At 34.9% G+C, this 19,915-nt stretch overlaps 1 protein-coding gene across 2 annotated transcripts in view; it reads right to left on the bottom strand.

Moving 5' to 3' along the window:
- LOC150077921 (programmed cell death protein 4-like) overlaps positions 1–19,915 on the bottom strand; it is an 81,640-nt gene that overhangs the window by 18,185 nt on the left and 43,540 nt on the right. For both annotated transcript variants that reach the window (XM_090385572.1, XM_090385573.1), the window contains exons 4-5: positions 7,369–7,590; positions 3,312–3,409 (exon numbers count right to left, since the gene is read on the bottom strand). In XM_090385572.1, coding sequence (XP_090241698.1) covers positions 3,312–3,409; positions 7,369–7,590 — 320 coding nt within the window. The remainder of the gene's footprint in view (positions 1–3,311; positions 3,410–7,368; positions 7,591–19,915) is intronic.

Below are 19,915 nucleotides of genomic sequence, written 5' to 3'. Positions count from 1 at the left end.
AAACTTTTTAACTTTCTTTCAAAACTCCAACTGGTTGCAATTTTCTATTGCAACCAGTTGGAATATAAAATTGTTATTGAAAACCAGTTATAATTATATGGAGCTGGTTCGTAGAGATGCCAAGGCACTTGCTATTATTAATGACCTTGCACAATTTGCTCACTCACTTAATAGAATAACAATCTGAATCACACACCTAATATTCTTGATCTTCATCCTCCAAGCATCACAGTTACATGGATCCCCATCCTTCAAAATATGCAGCTAAGTAGTTGTCCTCTAAGTACCATTGCAACTTTGCGATGGGCACTTCTCCTTGAGACCCTATCTCATGGCCATTTTCAACCCTAATCCGCACGATTTCTATTCCTCTTTCCCTTAGTTGAAATACTGTTTTTAATATTATCTTAATATTTTCTCAGACCACGACACTAAAATTTTTCTTGTAGAGATGAAATCCTAATTTCTTGTGATGCCCTAAATTCTCATCCATTAACTAAATCATGGATTTCAAAAAAATCTACTAAGACTATTTAGAATGTAACGTATACAGTCAGACCTCTCTCTTTAACGAACTTCCATATAGCAAATTTTTTTGCTATATGGAAGTTCAATTTCCCCTTAGTCATTACATTGAAAATAGTTTCCATATAACGAACTGATTTTGAGAGACCTGGGTACGGATTGTTCGCACCTCTGGCCTTTTAAGGCCATAGAGCTGATGCTGTAGAAAGCACGAATTAGGAGCTAAAAAGACTAAGAATTAATCATTTTAGCTTTTAATAGCTAAAGGGTTTAATTCCTAAGAGCATTCCACAAATTAGTGTCCTGTAAAGCCATTACTGTACCGAGAAGTCGCACTGGTCAACTGCTATCTGTGTTGTCCAGTTTTTGCAAGGATTAAGGCATATTCCCGACACAGACACTGGTCAACCTGTTTTATATTGTAAGCACCGTATTAGAGAATTAGAAGAAAGTGATTTTCCTTTATCCCAGAAATCCATCTGTTGTTTTGCAGAAATAAGTCATCTACACTTTCACTAAATTTCACTTGTCTCTGTATGGTACTGTACAATAAAAATTTCTTCTTCTACAAGTGGTCCCTAAATCAGTTTTATTTTAGCTGTTGTGCAAGTAACCTTATACAATGTTTAAGAAGAAGTCCTTGAGTGTAGTGGAAAAGGTGGAAGTGCTTAATAGTGTAGCCCAGGGAGTTAAAAAAAAAAAAAAAAAAAAAAAAAACTTTAAAATTTGGTATCCCTGCCTGTAGTGACATGGTTTTTCAGAATGACAAGCATTCTGAAAAACTGTGTTTCGATTCTCAAACCATGAGGAAACGGGACCAGTCAGAAGCATGCAAAATTATGCCTATATGAAGATGAAGCTGTTTTTAAGTGGGTGAAGTTGATTCGAGACCAAAACATGCAGGGCCATTAATAAAAGAAAAGGCTATGGAGTATGCATCTTTTCTGGCGCATAAAAGATTCCAATGTTTAAAAAGTGCCATCACTTTCTCGAAAAAGATATTTCTGGTGAAAGTGGGGTTGTAATTGAAGACTGTACCAGTTTAAAAAAATAGTTTTGAAAAAAAATTATGGAGGACTATGAGCCCAAAGACATATTCAACATTGATGAAATCTATTTTTCAGGTCTATTTTTTAAATGTTTGGCAAACAACACACTGATTTTTAAAGGTGATAAATGTGTAAGTGGTAAAAATAGTAAAGAGAGAATTACAGACTTGGTTGGTGCAAATATGGCGAGTAATGAAAAACTAAAAAACTTTTGGTAATAGGCAAAAGTAACCAACCCTGATATTTCAAAGGAGTAAAGTCGTTAAGAGTTGGACTACTACAAAAAAAAAAAAAAAAAAAAGCTTGAATGACAAGTGCAATTTTTGAACAGTGGATTTTAAATTTCGATAGAAAGATGACAAAAGAAAAACAGAAAAATTGTTTTGATTGTTGACAACTGCCCTGCCCACCTTCACTCAGTAATTTTGAAACTTACAAGTGTGAAGCTTGTTTTCTTCCCTCCGAACACCTCATCTAAACTGCAGCCAATAGACCAAGGCATTATCAATAATTTGAAAATGAACTACTGAAGGTGCACACTGAAAAAAATTTATACTGAGAATAGAAACGAACCAACCTATAGATTCTGTTATAGATCTTGCATATCAGAGTTTGCAGAAGTGTGGAGTCAAGATGCGACGGAAACAATGATTAAGAATTGTTTCATAAAAGCAGTTTCTAAAATCCCAATTAACAGCAATGAGAAGGATAAACTGCTACAAGACATTGAGCAATCTTGGGAAGAACTCCAAATGAGAGGTTTGATCAGTGGAGAAATTTTTCTTGAAGAATCTTTAGGAGTTGATAATGATGTCATAGTAGCTGAATATCCAAGTGACTCCAACATTTTGGAGAGTATTCAAAGAATTAGTGACAATATTGACGATGGGTTGGATGAAAATGAGGGCAACAAAGGCAATGAGTGCAATAATAAACCTTCCAAACATGAAATGTTGGCAGCATTTGAAACTTTGTGCCGAGGCCTTCAGTCAGGGCTGTATTTTGGTGTTCATAGGCCACTTATATTCTGAAATGTACTAATAAAAAAAAAAAAAAAAAAAGGGGGGGTAAAATGTTTCTTCTATTTTAACACTGACTCCGAATCATGTCAATTAACGTGACTCAAGTTTAAACTATAATAAATAAACCACTTCAACTGATGGAGCGACCATCACTGATTCTTCTAGTTTCAAAAACAGTCACTAGATAGCATATTGAATTGAAGCTCCTAATTTCTGTATAGTGAATTTTTTTCAGGCGAACGATCGATTTCGTTATATGAAGGTCTGACTGTAGTACCTGACTTGTATCCAAATCAAGTTTATTTTCTGCCATAAAAGTTCAATAACAGTTGTAAACAATGTATTAATGGCTAAACAATTTTAAAATTTGCAATCAAAAAGAAATTAAATACACCTACAAATATTACCAAAAGCAGATGAGACTTTCCCCTTCAAAACAAACTGAAGTTTCTTTTAAGTTAAAAACGTTTTGTAAATGTCTATTTAATAAATTGCCTAACCTAAAGCCCTATAAGGCTTGAGATGGTTTTAAAACCATCAGTGCCATAAGGAAGGGAAAAGAGAAATACAAATGAATTTATTTTGCCACTTTCTGTGATCATATATCCCAACTTAAGTCAGAATACATGACTTCCATCCAACCCAACAACTTACAAGTACATTTCATTTCATTTCATATACAATATTTTTGAATAACATTTCATTTTGCACCCACCTAGCATGTTCACACTCAATGGTTCCTTTGTAACTAAGAACAAACTTAGGTGGAAGACAGTCATCTGCTACTGCACGAGCAATGAAATTTCCCAACACCTGAAAAATACAAATTGTTTTGTCTTTAATGGCTGACCTTCATCAAAAAAAACTGCTAAAATTTAACTGTGTTTAATTCTCAGCTCCCTTAGCTACTCATTATGATACCATTACAAAATAATAATAAATAATCAATCATAATGTAATATCTCCATAACACATATCCTTATTAGTGTTAAAATGTTATAAATATTATGACAGAATTCAGAAGGTTATCATAATTTAATTATTACAGCAATTCATGATATGGTCAAGAAGTTGTTCCTCTTGGACTTCTTGACTATATTAAGTATTACTTCCTATTCACTATAGAATGGTGTAGCCAATAAATGCAGCACAATTTTCTATCAAATTGCAAGTTTTGAGCTGCATCTACACATATATAAAAGTTTGTTAATCAATATGTTTCCCTGCTGTGTGTTTAATGTGCATTTATTTTATTCATAAAATTTTGAAAAAATGCATCAAGTTCATGGAAAGGATTCGTCTTTTACTCTTGTCTAAATGGCAGAATAGATTCAAAGAGAGAGAGCAGAAAGTTTAGTAAACTGCAATCATACTGGAAGACCTTTAATTGTTTGTGTATCCAAAAAAAAAAAAAAAAAAAAAAAAAAAAAAATTGAAACAGCCAGACATCAGAATTGTCAACTGAATGTTTATAACCTTGATGCTATAAACATTTCACATAGCAGTCTTGGAATTTTAAGAAATGATTTAACATGCATCAGGTTGCTCAGCATGTACTTGAGAAGCTTACCAACAATCAACAAGTGAATAATAGCATCTGATAATAATCTGCTGTTCCTAGAATTCATCATCCCCATAGACAAGATCTGCTGTTTTCTCTACACCCTACAAGCAAAATAGGAATCAACAACCTGGAAATTGTAGTGATATAAAAAAAAAAAAAAAAAAAAAAAAATTTGAGCAAGACAGGTTTAAGGGAAGATTTTTTTTTTTTATGCCACCGAGATACTATACACCAAGATTTCATTCCCCAAGGTGCCACTATGAATAAAGTAAGATATGTTCAGGTGTTGCATGCAAGAAACATTTTTCTGCCCACCTTGTCAAATGGTGGACAGCAAAGGAATGGAAGTTGTTACACAACAATACTCCTGCACATTTCTCATACAACAAAAGCTTTGTTAAATACAACACCATTATACTACCTCATTCCCTTTACTCACCTGACCTATCACAACATAATTTTTTTTTCTTTTCTCAAATATAAAAGATTTATAAGGCCATCAGTTCCACAGTGAACAAGAGTTATTAATGCAACTCAAGATTCTCTCACACTATCCAGCCAGAATTGGCTATAAGCAGATGTACCAAACCAACCATTGCAAAAGTGCATTGCTACTTACTCAAGGCGAGCACTTGGTAAGTGCATCTGGCTTTGGTTATGTTTAACATGCAATTCTGGGAACGTTTACTGTACCACATAGAAGATTAATGCCATTTTCTCTTGTTTCACTAAAATTCATTCGTTTACTTCACTTATTCATTCATATAGACTCAAACTCAAGTTGTGTTTTGTAATGTTAATCAAACTTGCATTACAATAATAGCATATTCTGTTTATTTTTGAACTTTGTTTCATAATGTGCCATTTAATTAACAAAAGAAATTTATCTTCTTCCTTTTATCAATCAAGATATGATTAGTGTATACTATTCGTTTGTTATTTGGTTTTTTAGGGACATTAGCAACTAAGGCCATATTGCTCCTGGAATATGCGGTGGTCATTACCTAACCTTTCCACATCCTCCATATTTGGTGGTGATGAGCTCGAACCCTGGTCTAATCAAGAAGCGTGTGCTACGCACTGCTGCTCCTTCCCACCTGGCTACGGGGGTGCCTGTGTATGTATACTATTCTTTCTCAGCTTTTATTTGTTAATTCTAACTGTGGCAAGTGTTACAAGATCCAAAATTATTGTCAGTTTGTTTTTCAACAGTTTTTACTAAAAGACTAAGTGTGCCCAATTTTATTACTAAATAAAGAATATTACTTTATTATTCTTTCTCCATGAAGAAAAGAGTAATAAAACCATCCTATAACACTTTATACTCTGTTTTTGTTTAACTACTTATCCAAAATTATATTGAACTGCCTATTAGGTTTATAATATCTATTTTGATTAACATGTAATTGTTTAAAAAAATTCACAAATTATAATTAAATATGAAATAAGTGTATAAAATCAAATACAGTGAAACCCTTGCAGCCCTCTGTTAAATGACATTTTTATTAGTCACTTAACAAATTTCTCTTATGAAAATAGTCTAAGCACCAACCTGTCTAAAATAAACAGCAAGTAGTGCATTCAGTCCCCCAAAATCTAATCTCATCTGTATTAAGCAAGCATTTTTTACTGCTGGCAGATATAATTCCATGCTTTTTTTTTTTTTTTTTTTTTTTTTTAATCTATTTAGTCATCAGGCTATTTTTCTCTTTTTTATCATAAAAAAATACTGATACGTATTGCAAGACAGCATGTCAAAATTAAGGACTTTACATGTAATTGTATAAGTTTGATAAAAATCTATGGATCAAGGAATAATACATGTAATGAAATTAAATTTTAGAAGGAAACAATTCTTGTACATTTTAACCCAAATTGATATCAATCAACAATGATAAGAATGTAAGAATTGTTAAAATCCAAGTTCACCAGACAATTTTCTGGATAAGCTCTTAATCAGAAATCAAAACTGAAACTATTAAAATGTTTCCAAAAGATTTGGCTATTTCATTTTTAAATAAACTTGCTAATTGAAGTGTGCAAAATGGGAAAATGCCAAATGTTTGCATTGAACTCTGCCAGGAACTACTCAGTATATATAAAATAAAATATAAACTAAGTGTAGTAAAATGATGTACAATTCATCACAAAATTTACTGGTATAAAAAGAATTTGTTGTTCTTAAGGGTTATGAAAATGTTTTTTTAAACTAGGAAATTTTGAAGAATCACTATTTAATATTATACAGTTATTTTATATTACACTGAGACCTGTTTTCTTTTCTTTATTTAATGAAATATCTGAATTAAAGTTAGCAAAATTTGACATACAACCTCTTAAGCACCATGTTTTTGCCCAAGAGGTGGTACTTAATGCAGGTTTTATTGTAGATATATTTTTAATGATGAAACCACAAAAAAATAACTTTTATGGAAACAAAAAAACTCAATTTCTACTTATCACTATACAGGATGTATCAGAAGTCTGGACTTATAGGAAAAATGAAATAACACTTAACTCATTTATTACTCAAATTTATTGCCATTAGCATCCATACACAGACATGAATTCTCGTACAAATGTTTTCTTGAACACTTCTAAAAGAAACACTGATCTGAGGGCATGTGTTCTTAATGTCTTCTTTCAGTGCTGCAATACTATTTCTGGAGCCACAAAGAAAATACTGCATATACTTCCTAAGGGTCCATGCTTCAATATACCCTGTATATGTATATATACAAAATTAGAATACTAACATATATACAGAGTGATTACATATCATCTTTCCAGAGATATGAAAAAGTTAATTGCAATACACTGAAAAGCAGCCTACACTAAAAAAAAAAAAAAAGAAACTAAAGATTTTGTCCCATTCAATTTCTGTCTGCTCCTTTTGTCATTGTAATCTGCTTCCTGCCACACATTTCATAGCATAGCAAGCTGAACAATATGAATGAATTTTTAGGTTGAAACTATGTAAGACTGGACATCCACCTCTCCCACTCATCTCTCCATGTGAAACAAAGCATTATCAACAGGACAATTATTACTGTCAATAAAACCAGCTAGAACAAAACCAAGTTATAGCTTGCTATATACTCTGTCTTGGTTAATTTTTTTCCTACAGTAAGTTTTTAAAATTGGAAAAATCATTTATCACCCTATATGTCCCTTATATATTAGATAGTATACAAAATTAACAAATTACAGTTGGGGCATCAGGAGTATCAAGTACTAAATCAGGAAGTATCTGCAGTAGAATATCAAAGCCTTTGGCAATGTGCTCCTGAGAGAGAATTTGACCATACATATCAGATAAGAGAACTGAAGTCATTTCCCTGTGAGATGGCTTCCTTTCCATAGCCAAGGTGATAGCCATCACAACAACCTGCGGCTGTAAGTTACCCATGTTCAGTTCATCCAAAGAGAGCTGAAAAACAAAAAATATTTATAATTATGAAACATTAAATATAATGCAACCATGCGTATCATCACTACTATGTAATTATATGAATAATAATCATCAAAATATAACAGCTACATAGAGTATTATCTTGCTCATAAAATGCTGCACTTACTTGTTAGAAGCAAAATTGTCAAAATATCTATTTGTATATACCTTTAAAAGAAAAAACCTCAGCCTTTGAAGGGCTATAGTTTAGTTTATTTCTTTCATTCCAAAATTTTTCACACACACACCTCATTTTTGAATTTACTTTGCGAATGGAATTCACAAAATAAATTCAGAGTGTAATGAAACTTCATTACAGCAGTATCCTGAATTATGAATGCCATACATTCCTGAAAAGTCATTTGTAATTGCAAATTCCCCTACAGATATAATGGAACAATGTGTGCCAAAATTTTTTTTTAACATCTTTGTTATATTACATTTAGCATTAAAATGGCCAAATGATGCAAGGTAATATTATTTGTTGATACACTCCTAATTATATATTAGCATATATGCACAATGCACCTACTGTCTCCCCCATGTCCATCCATCCTCAAGTAAGGGATTTTCTTGAAATTTTATACATGGTCTTTTTAAAAAAAAATTTGTTGACCCTGTCCAACTTTCATTAAAATCAAACTAATAACAAAATGTGATGATTCTTATTTCTTGTCTGTTAATCTGAGTGTAATAACTTGATTCCCAGTGGTTAGATTTTCATGAAGTTTTATATTTAGATCTTTCAGGAAGATTTGCCAAGCCTTCCCAAATTTCATTAAAATTGGACCAATAGAAATTCAACAATTCTTTATTTTTCCATCATATCACATAGGTTATCCATGCACTGGATATTGTTTGTTGCCATTCACTGGAGGTAGGAACGAATGGGCAACATGGTGGAAGCATACAGAAAAGAAATTTACTTCTTTCACACATTCATAAATGTTCAAAAATCAGGAGGTTACTGTATAATGTTTCTATTTATATTAGTTTCTTCCTCCTTTTTAAACAATACAAAAGATCATATTTTATTCAGTTTAATATCCCCTTGTTACAGTGTTTATAGCAAGAAAGCAAGCTTATGCAGCATCAGCCAAAAAAAAAAAAACACGCTCCCATTTCAACCCTCCATTCGTTCCAAATGCCTGTCCAGCTCAGCCTTAAATTTATTTAGGCTATCAACTTCCACAACAAAGGATGGAAGTCTGTTCCACCAACCAACTACCTGCTGGTTAAAGGCAAACTTCCACACGTCTATCCTACATCTGTCTTTCCTCAATTTGAATTTATGCCCTCTCAGGTAATTATTCTGAGCCAGAGGAAGAATCCCATCAGCATTGAGCATGCTCAAACCATTCAAGGCTTTATACACCTCAATCAGATCACCTCGCAGGTGCCTAGTCTCCAGACACTGTAATTTCAAAAAAAACTTAAGCCTTTCTTCGTAAGAGCATCCCTTTGTTCCATTCACTAATCTTGTTGCCCTTCTCTGTACTCATTCCAACAGCTCTACATACTTCTTAAAATGAGCCCTCCAGACCTGTATACAGTATTCAAGGTGTGGCCTGACCATTGCCTTATACAAGGGGATAATCACCTCCTTATCCCTGCTAGAAAAATCCTGTATATCACTGACAAGACACCATGACCTACTCTTGCAGACCATCTGCACTGCTCAGAAAACTTCATATCTGCCTGCAAAATTACCCCCAGGTCCATTTCATTCTCTACCACTGTCAGTGTAGTGCCACACAGTTTATATGTTATTCTGGGGTTACTGCTTCCCATATGCAGTATTTACATTTGTTAAACTTCATTTGTCACCTCTCAGCCCATCTGCTCAACTTTTCTAGATCCTTTTGCAGCAGCGTACTGTCATTAGTGTCCTTAACAACCCTGCCAACCTTCGTATCGTCTGCAAACTTGGACATTAAGCTTGATATACCATCATCAATATCATTTATAAATACAGAAAACAACAATGGACCCAACACTGAACCCTGAGGGACTCCACTAATAACATTAGTCCACTATGAGCAGTGTCCACTGATTACCAACTCTGTCTTCTCCAACTCAACCATCCCTTTATCCATAGTAGCAATTTTCCTCCAATGCCACACTGCTCCAATTTGTTCAGCAGTCTTCCATGTGCAATTGTATCAAAAGCCTTTCTGAGATACAAATATGATATCAAAGTTATTTCCTGCATCCCCACATCATAGTATCCAATCAAATTGGTCAGGAAAGACTTTCCCTTAACAAAACCATGCTGTGTCCAAGCTATAACTGAAGTCTTATCTAGATGATCCTGCAGTGTTTCTTTAACCAGTGCCTCCATTAATTTTATTGGAACAGAAATTAAACTAACAGGTCTATAATTACTTGTGTCGCCCTTTGATCCTCCTTTGTGAATTGGGGTCACATTTGCACATCTCCAGTCCATGGGTACCTCCCCTGAACCCAAAGAAGCTCTCATAATCATGGCTAAGGGTTTGTTTAGTTCCTTTGCTGCCTCCTTTAATATAACTGGATAGATCCCATCCACCCGGGTACCTTTTTTATGTTTATCTTCAACAATTTCTCCTCCACTTTCCTCTCAGTTATTGCAAAATCATCTAGCTCACCTCTGGCATTCTCCCTCCCTGAACAATTCCTCATGTGTGAAGTTACTTTGTAGATGCAAAATACTCATTTAGTTTGTTAGCCACCTGAGCACGATCATCAACAGTTGAACCATCAATATCCAGTGGACCAATCTGATTCATCCCTTTCCTTCTCGAGTTTACATAGATAAAGAACTCTTTGCTGTTTTTCTTTGCATCCTTTGCCAAAGATTTCTCATAATCATGATTACTCTTTTAAAAGAAAGAGTGTGGGGGATATATTGTGTATTTTGCACAATTTCCATAAATTTTATATTTATGGAAACTTTATAATACGCTCAAGCTAACAAATTTAATATTTTCTAAGCTAATAATTTTTTTTTCTTTTGCAAGGTAACTCAAAATACAAAAAGTTACTGGAATCTATTATACTCTAGCACAGTGTATGGATTAGGAAAGCAAAAGATATGTTGACATTTAAATTGAATTTCTGAAAAAAATAATTTTCAGGAAATGAATAATAAGGAAGGCTCCCCCTTCCCCAAAGAAAAGTAGAAGAGATAAATGAAGAACAATGGTAAGTCTGGAGATGAACTAAACAGATGGCAACTAGCTGCTGTGTGTTCAAACTGCTTTGGAAGACAAAAATGGAATCACAAATTCCAATTCAAAAGCTTAATGCCCATGCAAAAATCTTTGGTGGGCCAGCAAGAGGAGCAAGTTCATAAGAGTGGGATCTCTAATTAACCTGACTGCTTTGTTTTGGATGGAGTCTAGAAACTTTAACCCTTCCAGGGGCATTTATTTAATGTTTAAATTTTGTGTGTGGTACAGTACATTATCTAAATTTACTTTTCCAAGATCATTTCGTACAAGATTCATACAAAGCATCCTTTCATGTTCTGAGATCTTTAAAACTAGTATTAAATATTATGATAGGTTCAATATGGCCTTAGTAGACTTTGCACCAGAAAAATCTGAACACAACCAACCAACCTGAGATATTTAAAAATTTTTGATTTGATTTTTGGCAATAACTTCAGTCTAAAGTTGGACAATCAGGTCAAAATAAGAAAGAAAAAAAAATTTAAAGAAAAGTTTGGATAAAATGTTTTCATATTTATAAAACTTTGAACTTTCATGAAAAAATTCACTTCACCACACTGCTATTATTAAAAATTCGTTACAGCGGTGGTTCCCAGGCAGGGCATTACAAGTTTTTTTTTTTTTGTTTTTTTTTTCTGGGGGGGGGGGGGGGTATAGATCAACAAAATTGCAGTGCTAGAGAAAGATTAGCAATGAACATTTAGGGCCGAAACACACTATTATCACTTCACAAGACTTCACTTGTATACATATCTAAAGTGAAATGGGGGGGGGAGCATTATTTTATTGCAGAAGAAGTCAGATTTTTCTGTTCGAACAGAAATTTCATTAGGCTTGACAAGAGGAAAATGGAGGAAATGCTAATAGAAATTAAATTGAAGTAAATAATCTGTTTTCAGCGCACAAATAAGAATATCCAAAAACAAATAACAACTTAGAGGACGTTGTTCCTGTGCCTATTCCGAAGCACCCTCCACTTCAACCAGCTACTCGACATACTTACTGCAAATGTTCAGTCACAGGGACGCTCAAAAATGGCCAAAGGAGGAAAATAGACCAACAGAATTACAAATTAGAGGACAAACAAGTCAATCATTTCAATTTGCACAACTCATAATAATTTCTTACAAGTTCAATTTTTAGGGTTGAGAAGTAGTTTTTTGTTGTTATTAAATTTCATTAAAAATTTGTTTCGTATTTTGACCGAATAAGTCCTTATTCAAAATTAAACTTGCAGTATTTTAACTTTCCTTTAACATATAACTAATTTTTCCTTAGCGCTGATTGAATTTCAAAATTGCATATTTTGCCTTTGAATGTCATCCTTAATTGGATTATATAGGAAATTAAATTCTTCTTTATTCATCCGCAAGTACATCGTGAAACGATTTATCTTCTTCTAAGTCCTGCAGTAAATGATGAAATTCGCCTTTTTCTGTTCTCTTCCAGTTGATGCCGTGTATCCATTGCGTACTCTTTTGTTTTCTTGGCTATAAGAAAAGTGCATGCATTTTCTAAATATTCTTCGAAATCTGAAGAGGAGGATGAACTGTGGCAATTCATTTCGCTTCAGCTTTCCTCAAAGAGAATGACACATACGATACAGGTTACTAGACGTACCCTTTTGGAAGTATAATAAAATTTCCAAGATACCCCTTTTTTAACATTTGAAAAAAAGCAGAAATCATAAAACACCCTGTTGAGATGATTATTTAGGAAGAAAAAATTAACTGACGATAAAGTTGTTGTTGAAATGCACCCTTAATTAAAGACTCAAATACGACATTCTATCCTATTTACAAAGAGGGTTGTAGAATATTCATATTATGCTTACTTTGTAACCTTTTACATTCTACTTGACTTCTTTTTTATTTCGTTGTAATAGTTTAAGGCTCAGGCAACAAACTTTTTTTTATTTAAAATTCCCAATATCGATTTGCCGTATGAAGAATATGTTCTGTTGAAATCATTCCGTAGAAATATTGAGACAAAAGACCTCAAAAATACCACAGATGTTTGGAAAAAAATTTTTAAATGCGTATAAAGTACATAATACAGAAAAAAATATTAATTTTGTTTTTGCTTTGCCTCACTCAAATGCAATGAGTGAGCGAGTAGTTAGCTCAAATGTTTAACTCATGGAAAAAGGATAGAAATAAATTAGCTCTAAAGAATGTTGAAGGAGAAATGCTGCAGAAAACCAATCAAAATATGTCATGCAAAGAATTTTACACATTATGTACTAAAAAATGAAAAAACTGTTAAAGAAAATTTGCTCAAATCAAAAGTATTGCTAGGTAAATATTTTCTTTTTGATAAAATAAATCAGGTTTATTGAATGTGTATTGTTAACAATTAGGTAAAACATTTGATGTTAATATTTATAAAAATAAAAAATAAATAAAAAAAATAATAAAAAAAATTTCCTTTAGTGTTTATAACTTTTGCAATAAAATTTTCCGAATTAAACAAATTAAAGCACGGGCTATAATTCTGTTAATTTTATTCAAGTTTGACTAATTTACATTCCACGAACTTGTAAAAATCAACAAAATATAGAAATAAAATGGTTGTTATTAAAATTGTTCAGTTTTAGGTTAATGCGAGTATCCCTAAAAGAGGAATGAATACCCCAAACATAAGCATGAGTACCTCGAGATCAAATTTTTAATGTGGCCACCGTACATTACAGTGACGAGACTTCTTCTCCGACTGACTTTGCAGTTTACACTAAACAGGGCCCACAGAGTACTACTCTGTGACACAGATATGACTAGATTCACATGATGTGATAATAGTGTGTTTCTGCCCTCACCTTCATGTTTCAAGGTCTTGTCACTTAACAATATAATCAAAATAAATATAAAAATATACACCAGTGGACAAAAATTAAGGCACAGTGGAATCTTTTCACTTCCTCTTTGTAAATTGAATTGAAATTGTGTACCCAGGTCAAGTAACTTTATGCAAATTAGTACAGATACATCATTTTGATATGCAAATGTGGGTGGTTTTGAAAAATAGTAGTCTAATCATCACCACTCAGTTTGATTATGAATGGATACTAATACACATTTGTGTACCATTTTGTGTCCAATGCACAGACACCATTTGAGGATGGCAATGTGCCAGTTCTAAGCAAAAGTAGCAAGGGTCCTTGAACTGGCCACCCAAATGTGGTATCATGATGAGAGAGAGAGAGAGAGAGAGAGAGAGAGAGAGAGAGAGAGAGAGAGAGAGAGAGAGAATTCAAGAAATCTGATATCCTTAGAAGCTATAGGGCCCAACAAAATGCCAAAACATCAGCATATAAACATTAACCGGACAAAATTTTTTTGTCGTACCTCTGGAACGAAAGTTTGTTATTCTGAACAAAATTAATGTCCTGATTATGAAAATATCAACCTTTTACTTCTGTCATGTCTACATCAAAAGATGTATGCATTTTTTAAATTCCTTGTTTTTATACAATATCAGCATACCTGGTTAATTATTACACACAATAATGTTACTTAGATATGTTTTCCACTCAATGATTTCTTTTTATACTGCAGATTGCTTTCCCATTTAAGGAACCAACATTAATCTCCAATCATGGCAGAGTCCCAGCAACCTTGGTATCGTTTTTCCATTGCAGATACATCCTGGTGGAAGCGCTCTCCTTGTTCATCACTGACATCCAGATGGGAATGAAGGAAAAGAATTTAATGATATTCGGCACCCCGTGTTCTTGTAACATTTCAGCAAGTTTGTCACCAACTGCTCATAGTTCTCTTCTTTTCTCTTTCCAAGGAATCTGTGTACCACAGTCTTGAAAGATCTCCGTGCAGCCCAGTTCAACATCATTCAGGTTTCTTTGAAATTCTTCATCTTTTAGGAGTTTTCTTATTTGAGGACCTATGAAAATTCCTTCTTTCAACTTTGCACGAGATAAATTTGGAAACATTTTCAGTAAATATGTGAATCCTCTGCTTTCTTTATCCAGTGCCTTAATGAAATTCTTAATCAGTTCAAGCTTGATGTGTAAAGGGGGAAGAAAAACCTTTTGTGGATCAACCAATGGAACATACTTTTACATTGCTTTTGCCAGGAATATATTCATCTCTCTTGTCCCAGTGTTGTACGACAGTGTTTGGCTTTTGCACGATTATCCCACAAACACAGGAAATAACAGTATTTAGTGAAACCACCTTACAACCCAACAAGCAGTCTAATCACTTTGAGATCACCACAAATATTCCAACCATGGTCATTGTAACGTATAGCAGCAAGAATCTGGGACATACCATTGTAATAGTAACGATGGTATGTCCATTGTACGTATCTATTTTTTCTCATACCATCGTAAGTTTCTTTCAGGCCAACAGCATGAACAAGAGGAATTGATGGTAAAGTATTTCCATTATGAAGCAATACTACTTTCAAACTTAGATTTGACGAATCAATGAACAAACGCCATTCAAGAGGTATTGTGATCAATGTTCAGTTTGTGCATAAGACCAATGACATCTTTGCATACACACATGTTGTTTTCCATTGCAAAATATCTTGAAAACTCTTCATTTCACTTATGGTATATTGTAATGTTTGTCCCTTTGGTGAGTAAGTTCCACTGTCGTAGTCTGGATCCGAGTAATTCAGCCTTCTCTTTGGATAAGGCCAAGTCTCTGATTAAGTCACTTAGTTCTTCTTGTTCAATGTAGTGTGGGGCCTTTTCTTTTTCTGGCACACAGTCCAAATCATGTGAAGTACGTAGTTCCCCGACATCTGGTGAAACGATTTCTTCTGTACCTTCATCACTACTTCCAATACCCCAAGATTTTGGTGGCACAGGTACTGACAGTTCTTTACCGTGTGGCACTGGCCTAATTGTTGATGGGATATTTGATGCAGCGCTTGCTCTTTTTGGAAATAACTTTTATTTTTGTCATGCAGAAATACCAGTCATTGAAATGTTTCTTGGGTTCGCGCCACACCATAGGGATGGCAAAAGATAATGCTCTCAGCTTGCCATATAACCACAGCCTTAAGTTAGCATTAGCATTTTAGCATTAGTAGAGGCACGTGATACAACAAAGCAAGCCTATGCAGCATCAGCCAAAAAAAAAAAAAAAAAAAAAAAAAATCCATTTTACCCCTCCGTTCGTTCGAAATACCTGTCCATCTGAGCCTTAAATTTATTTAGGCTATCAACTTCCACAGCAAGGGATGGAAGTTTGTTCCACCAACCAACTACTCGCTGGCAAATTTCTGCACATCTATCCTACATCTGTCTTTTCTCAATCTGAATTTATGCCCTCTCAGGTGATTATTCTGAGCAAGAGGAAGAATTCCATCGGCATTGAGCATGCTCAAACCATTCAATGCTTTATACGCCTCTATCAGATCACCTCACCGGTGCCTAGTCTCCAGACACTGTAATTTGCAAAACTTAAGCCTTTCTTCATGAGAGCAATCCTTTGTTCCATTCACTAATCTTGTTGCCCTTCTCTGTACTCGTTCCTGCAGCTCTACATCCTTCTTGAAATGAGGCCTCCAGACCTGTATACAGTACTCAAGGTGTGGCCTGACCATTGCCTTATACAAGGGAATAATCACCTCCTTATCCCTGCTAGAAAAATTCCTGTATATCTTGCAGCACTGCTCAGAGAACTTCATATCAACAGTATCAAAAGCCTTTCTAAGGTCCAAATATATAATATCAAAGTTATTCCCTGCATCCAGTTCTTTTGTGACTGCATCATAGTATCCAATCAAATTGGTCAGGCAAGACTTTCCCTTAACAAAACCATGCTGTGTCCGAGCTATAACTGAAGTCTTGTCTAGATGATCCTGCAGTGCTTCTTTAACCAGTGCCTCCATTAATTTTCCGGGAACAGAAGTTAAACTAACAGGTCTATAATTACTTGTGCCAGCCTTTGATCCTCCTTTGTGAATTGGGGTCACATTTGCACATCTCCAGTCTATGGGTACCTCCCCTGAGTCCAAGGAAGCTCTCATAATTATGGCTAAGGGTTTGCTTACTTCCTTTGCTGCCTCCTTTAATATAACTGGATAGATCCCATCCACCCCAGGTGCTTTTCTTGTGTTTATCTTCAACAATTTCTCCTCCACTTTACTCTCAGTTATTATAAGATTATCTAGCTTACTGCCAGAGTTGAATACACCTCTGGCATTCCCCTCGCTGAATAACTCCTCATGTGTTAATGTCAATGCAAAATATTCATTTAGTTTGTTAGCTACCTGAGCAGAATCATCAACAGTTGAACCATCGATATCAAGTGGACCAATCTCATTCATCCCCTTCCTTCTAGAGTTTACATAAGTAAAGAACTCTGCTGTTTTTCTTTGCATCCTTTGCCAAAGATTTCTCATAATATGCCTTTGCCTGCCTAACCTCCTTTGTAACTTGGTTACAGATCAGCTTATATCTATCATAGGCTTCTGTGTTACATGTTAATTTATATGTATCCCATGCATTTTTCTTCTCTGCCATATGTCTCATTAGATCATCTGACATCCATTTAGGCCTAAATCTTAAACAATATTTCTTAGTTGGTATGTAAAGCTTAGTAGCTAGTATAAGTAACAATAACAGACATGTGGAGCCCAATTTTTTTCTTGGTCACCGATCTTGCAGCCGAAGTACAATGAATATGCAACTTTTGTGACACTGTATAATTCCTTCCTGAGTTTTTGGGGTTAAGTGTCCACAAACAGCAGAAGTTGTCTGGGTGATTTACGCAAGTTCTGCGCTTTGTCTTTTTTTTTTATTATTCCAAAACAGCCGAAGCCTTATAGAGGAGATTTTAAGAATGCATTAACCTAAAAACAGTAAAAGCAATTGGTAAATTTGAACAGACTGAATTCTTGTAGCATCATCATCAATGTATCATACAGTATATATTGAACAGCTGAATAAAATTAATAAAAATACTAACTTGTCTGGAAAAGTGCATCAAAATCAAAATATACTATATTGCAAGAACAGTAATGATGTACTTGCTTAACTTTTAGCCTAATAAACAAAACCAACCAAAAGTTAAGTTTAAAAATTGTATTTCAAACAGTAAATGATATCTTTGTACAGTATCCAGTTATTTATCTATATCTTAAAACTGAGACATGATAGGAAATTTTTATGATTGATTTTAAATTCTATACATAAAACTTGACCAGTAACAATCATTGATTTGCTGGAGGTAAGCCGCCTCCGTAGCCAGGTGGGAAGGAGCAGTAGTGCGTGGCGCACTCTTCTTGATTGGACCGGGGTTCGAGCCCGTCACCACCAAATACGGAGGATGCGGGAAGGTCAGGGAATGACCGCCGCATATTCCCGGAGCAATGTGGCCTTGGTTGCTCCTGCTCCTAAAAACCAAATAACAAGCTGGAGGTAAAAATCATGTTGGCAGTGTTATGCCCTAACTTACAGATGACATTACAGAAAACTGTCTTTCACCAAACTGAATCCCTGAGGATAATTAATACACTGAAGGCCAAGTATTATTACTATTGCAATGCATTTATGAAGAAATGCCCTCATCTGCCATGCAGGGAAAGGTGCACAAGCAGCAGGAGAAAAACCTGTGTGCAAGATGGCCTGCAATCTCCCTCTCTCTCTCATTGCAAAGAAGGTCATTTTAATCGGTATCACGAACATGTTAACTGGACCTAAGAGATATGGATCTTTGACATGACACTCAAGGATGACTCCAAATTTAGTCCAATTCTTGATGCAGCCTAACACAGGAGACATATTGACAGTCTGAGTAGGTATAACATGCAAAGCGTGCATAGCATAGAGTTGCACATGTTCAAGGGAACTCATCTGACTGCCATTATGTATAGAGAAAACTGAACTCTAGACTTTAGAGATTTTTAGGATCCAATTCCTTTTTTTTTTGGTAGTTGTTGGCACATCGGCTTCTGTGGCCATAATGCACCTCCCAAGGTTTCTGCAGTACTTTGATCCAAGCCCGAGGTGGGATTCGAACCCGCGACCTTTGGGTTGCTAGGCAGGCACTTTACCCACCCGGCTAGCCCGGTCGGTCCAATTCCTTGTAATCAATTCCATTCTCCCATAAAGCATAACTGGGTAGGGTTTCATTCAGAGTTGTGATATTCCAAAATTACATAATTAGCTAGCAAGGTCTCCAGATCCAAATCCTACCGAGATTTTATAGGATGCACCGGGAGAAAAACTGAACTGAACATCCACCCTCCATTACTATCTGTAAATATAAACAGATAATAATAATAAGTTGCTCCAGCAGACCTTCTCCAAGGTCAGAGTAACAGCTAAGGTAGATTGTGGTGCCATCTGGCGCCACTCCCAAGAACTAGCAATACCACTGGACGTAAGCTAAACAGGTTCACCTCCATAGATGGACGATGTCAAAGGGAAATAGTCATACTGCATAAAATGTGGCGCAGGATAAAGTCACTCACATTCAAGCCGTAGGCAGAGGGGTCAGTTCAAAAAGTTGAAGACAGTCTCACGAGGAAGACAGTGGAGCAAGTGGCACTGTGCCCCGTATGGCTACCACAAGTGAACGGCAAGACCATCCAGCCCCACCACAACTGGAAGTGCTTCCTGTGCAACTGCACTAGTGACTATGAAGGAAGGAAGAAAACGAACACATCAAGTGGATCATCGAAATGAATGCGTACATCATGCGAGCATACTATGAAATAATCAAACTAGAGATCAATATTATAATAATAATAATAATAATAAAGTAATTTATTCACATTTAGCGTTAATGAGAAGGACATAAAATGGATTCTGTAATATGTTTACTTATGCAGACAGTACACCACCCAGATATCCAGAACTCCAACAGAATCCCCAGCTCAATTTTTAGCTTGAAACCAGCTCTCCGTATCAAGAGGAAGCAAAAAATACATTTCAGCTAACAACTCTGATTATTCCAAAAGAGTGGGTTTCAATATCACCAAGATCCTTGAACATTCATTAAGAGCATAAGAACCCTCTGTTATGAAGGATAATTATGTAGCCAATTAAAGTCTATGATCTCCTTTGCTGGATCTCATTTTCAGGAAACTTCAGCTAACATTCATATTTCAGAAAT

This window comes from Mastigoproctus giganteus, chromosome 11, assembly GCF_048544385.1.
Source record: "Mastigoproctus giganteus isolate SK-2022 chromosome 11, ASM4854438v1, whole genome shotgun sequence".
Lineage (NCBI taxonomy): Eukaryota > Metazoa > Arthropoda > Arachnida > Uropygi > Thelyphonidae > Mastigoproctus > Mastigoproctus giganteus.
Note: the sequence above shows the minus strand (reverse complement) of the source record. Positions and strands in the feature narration are given on the sequence as shown.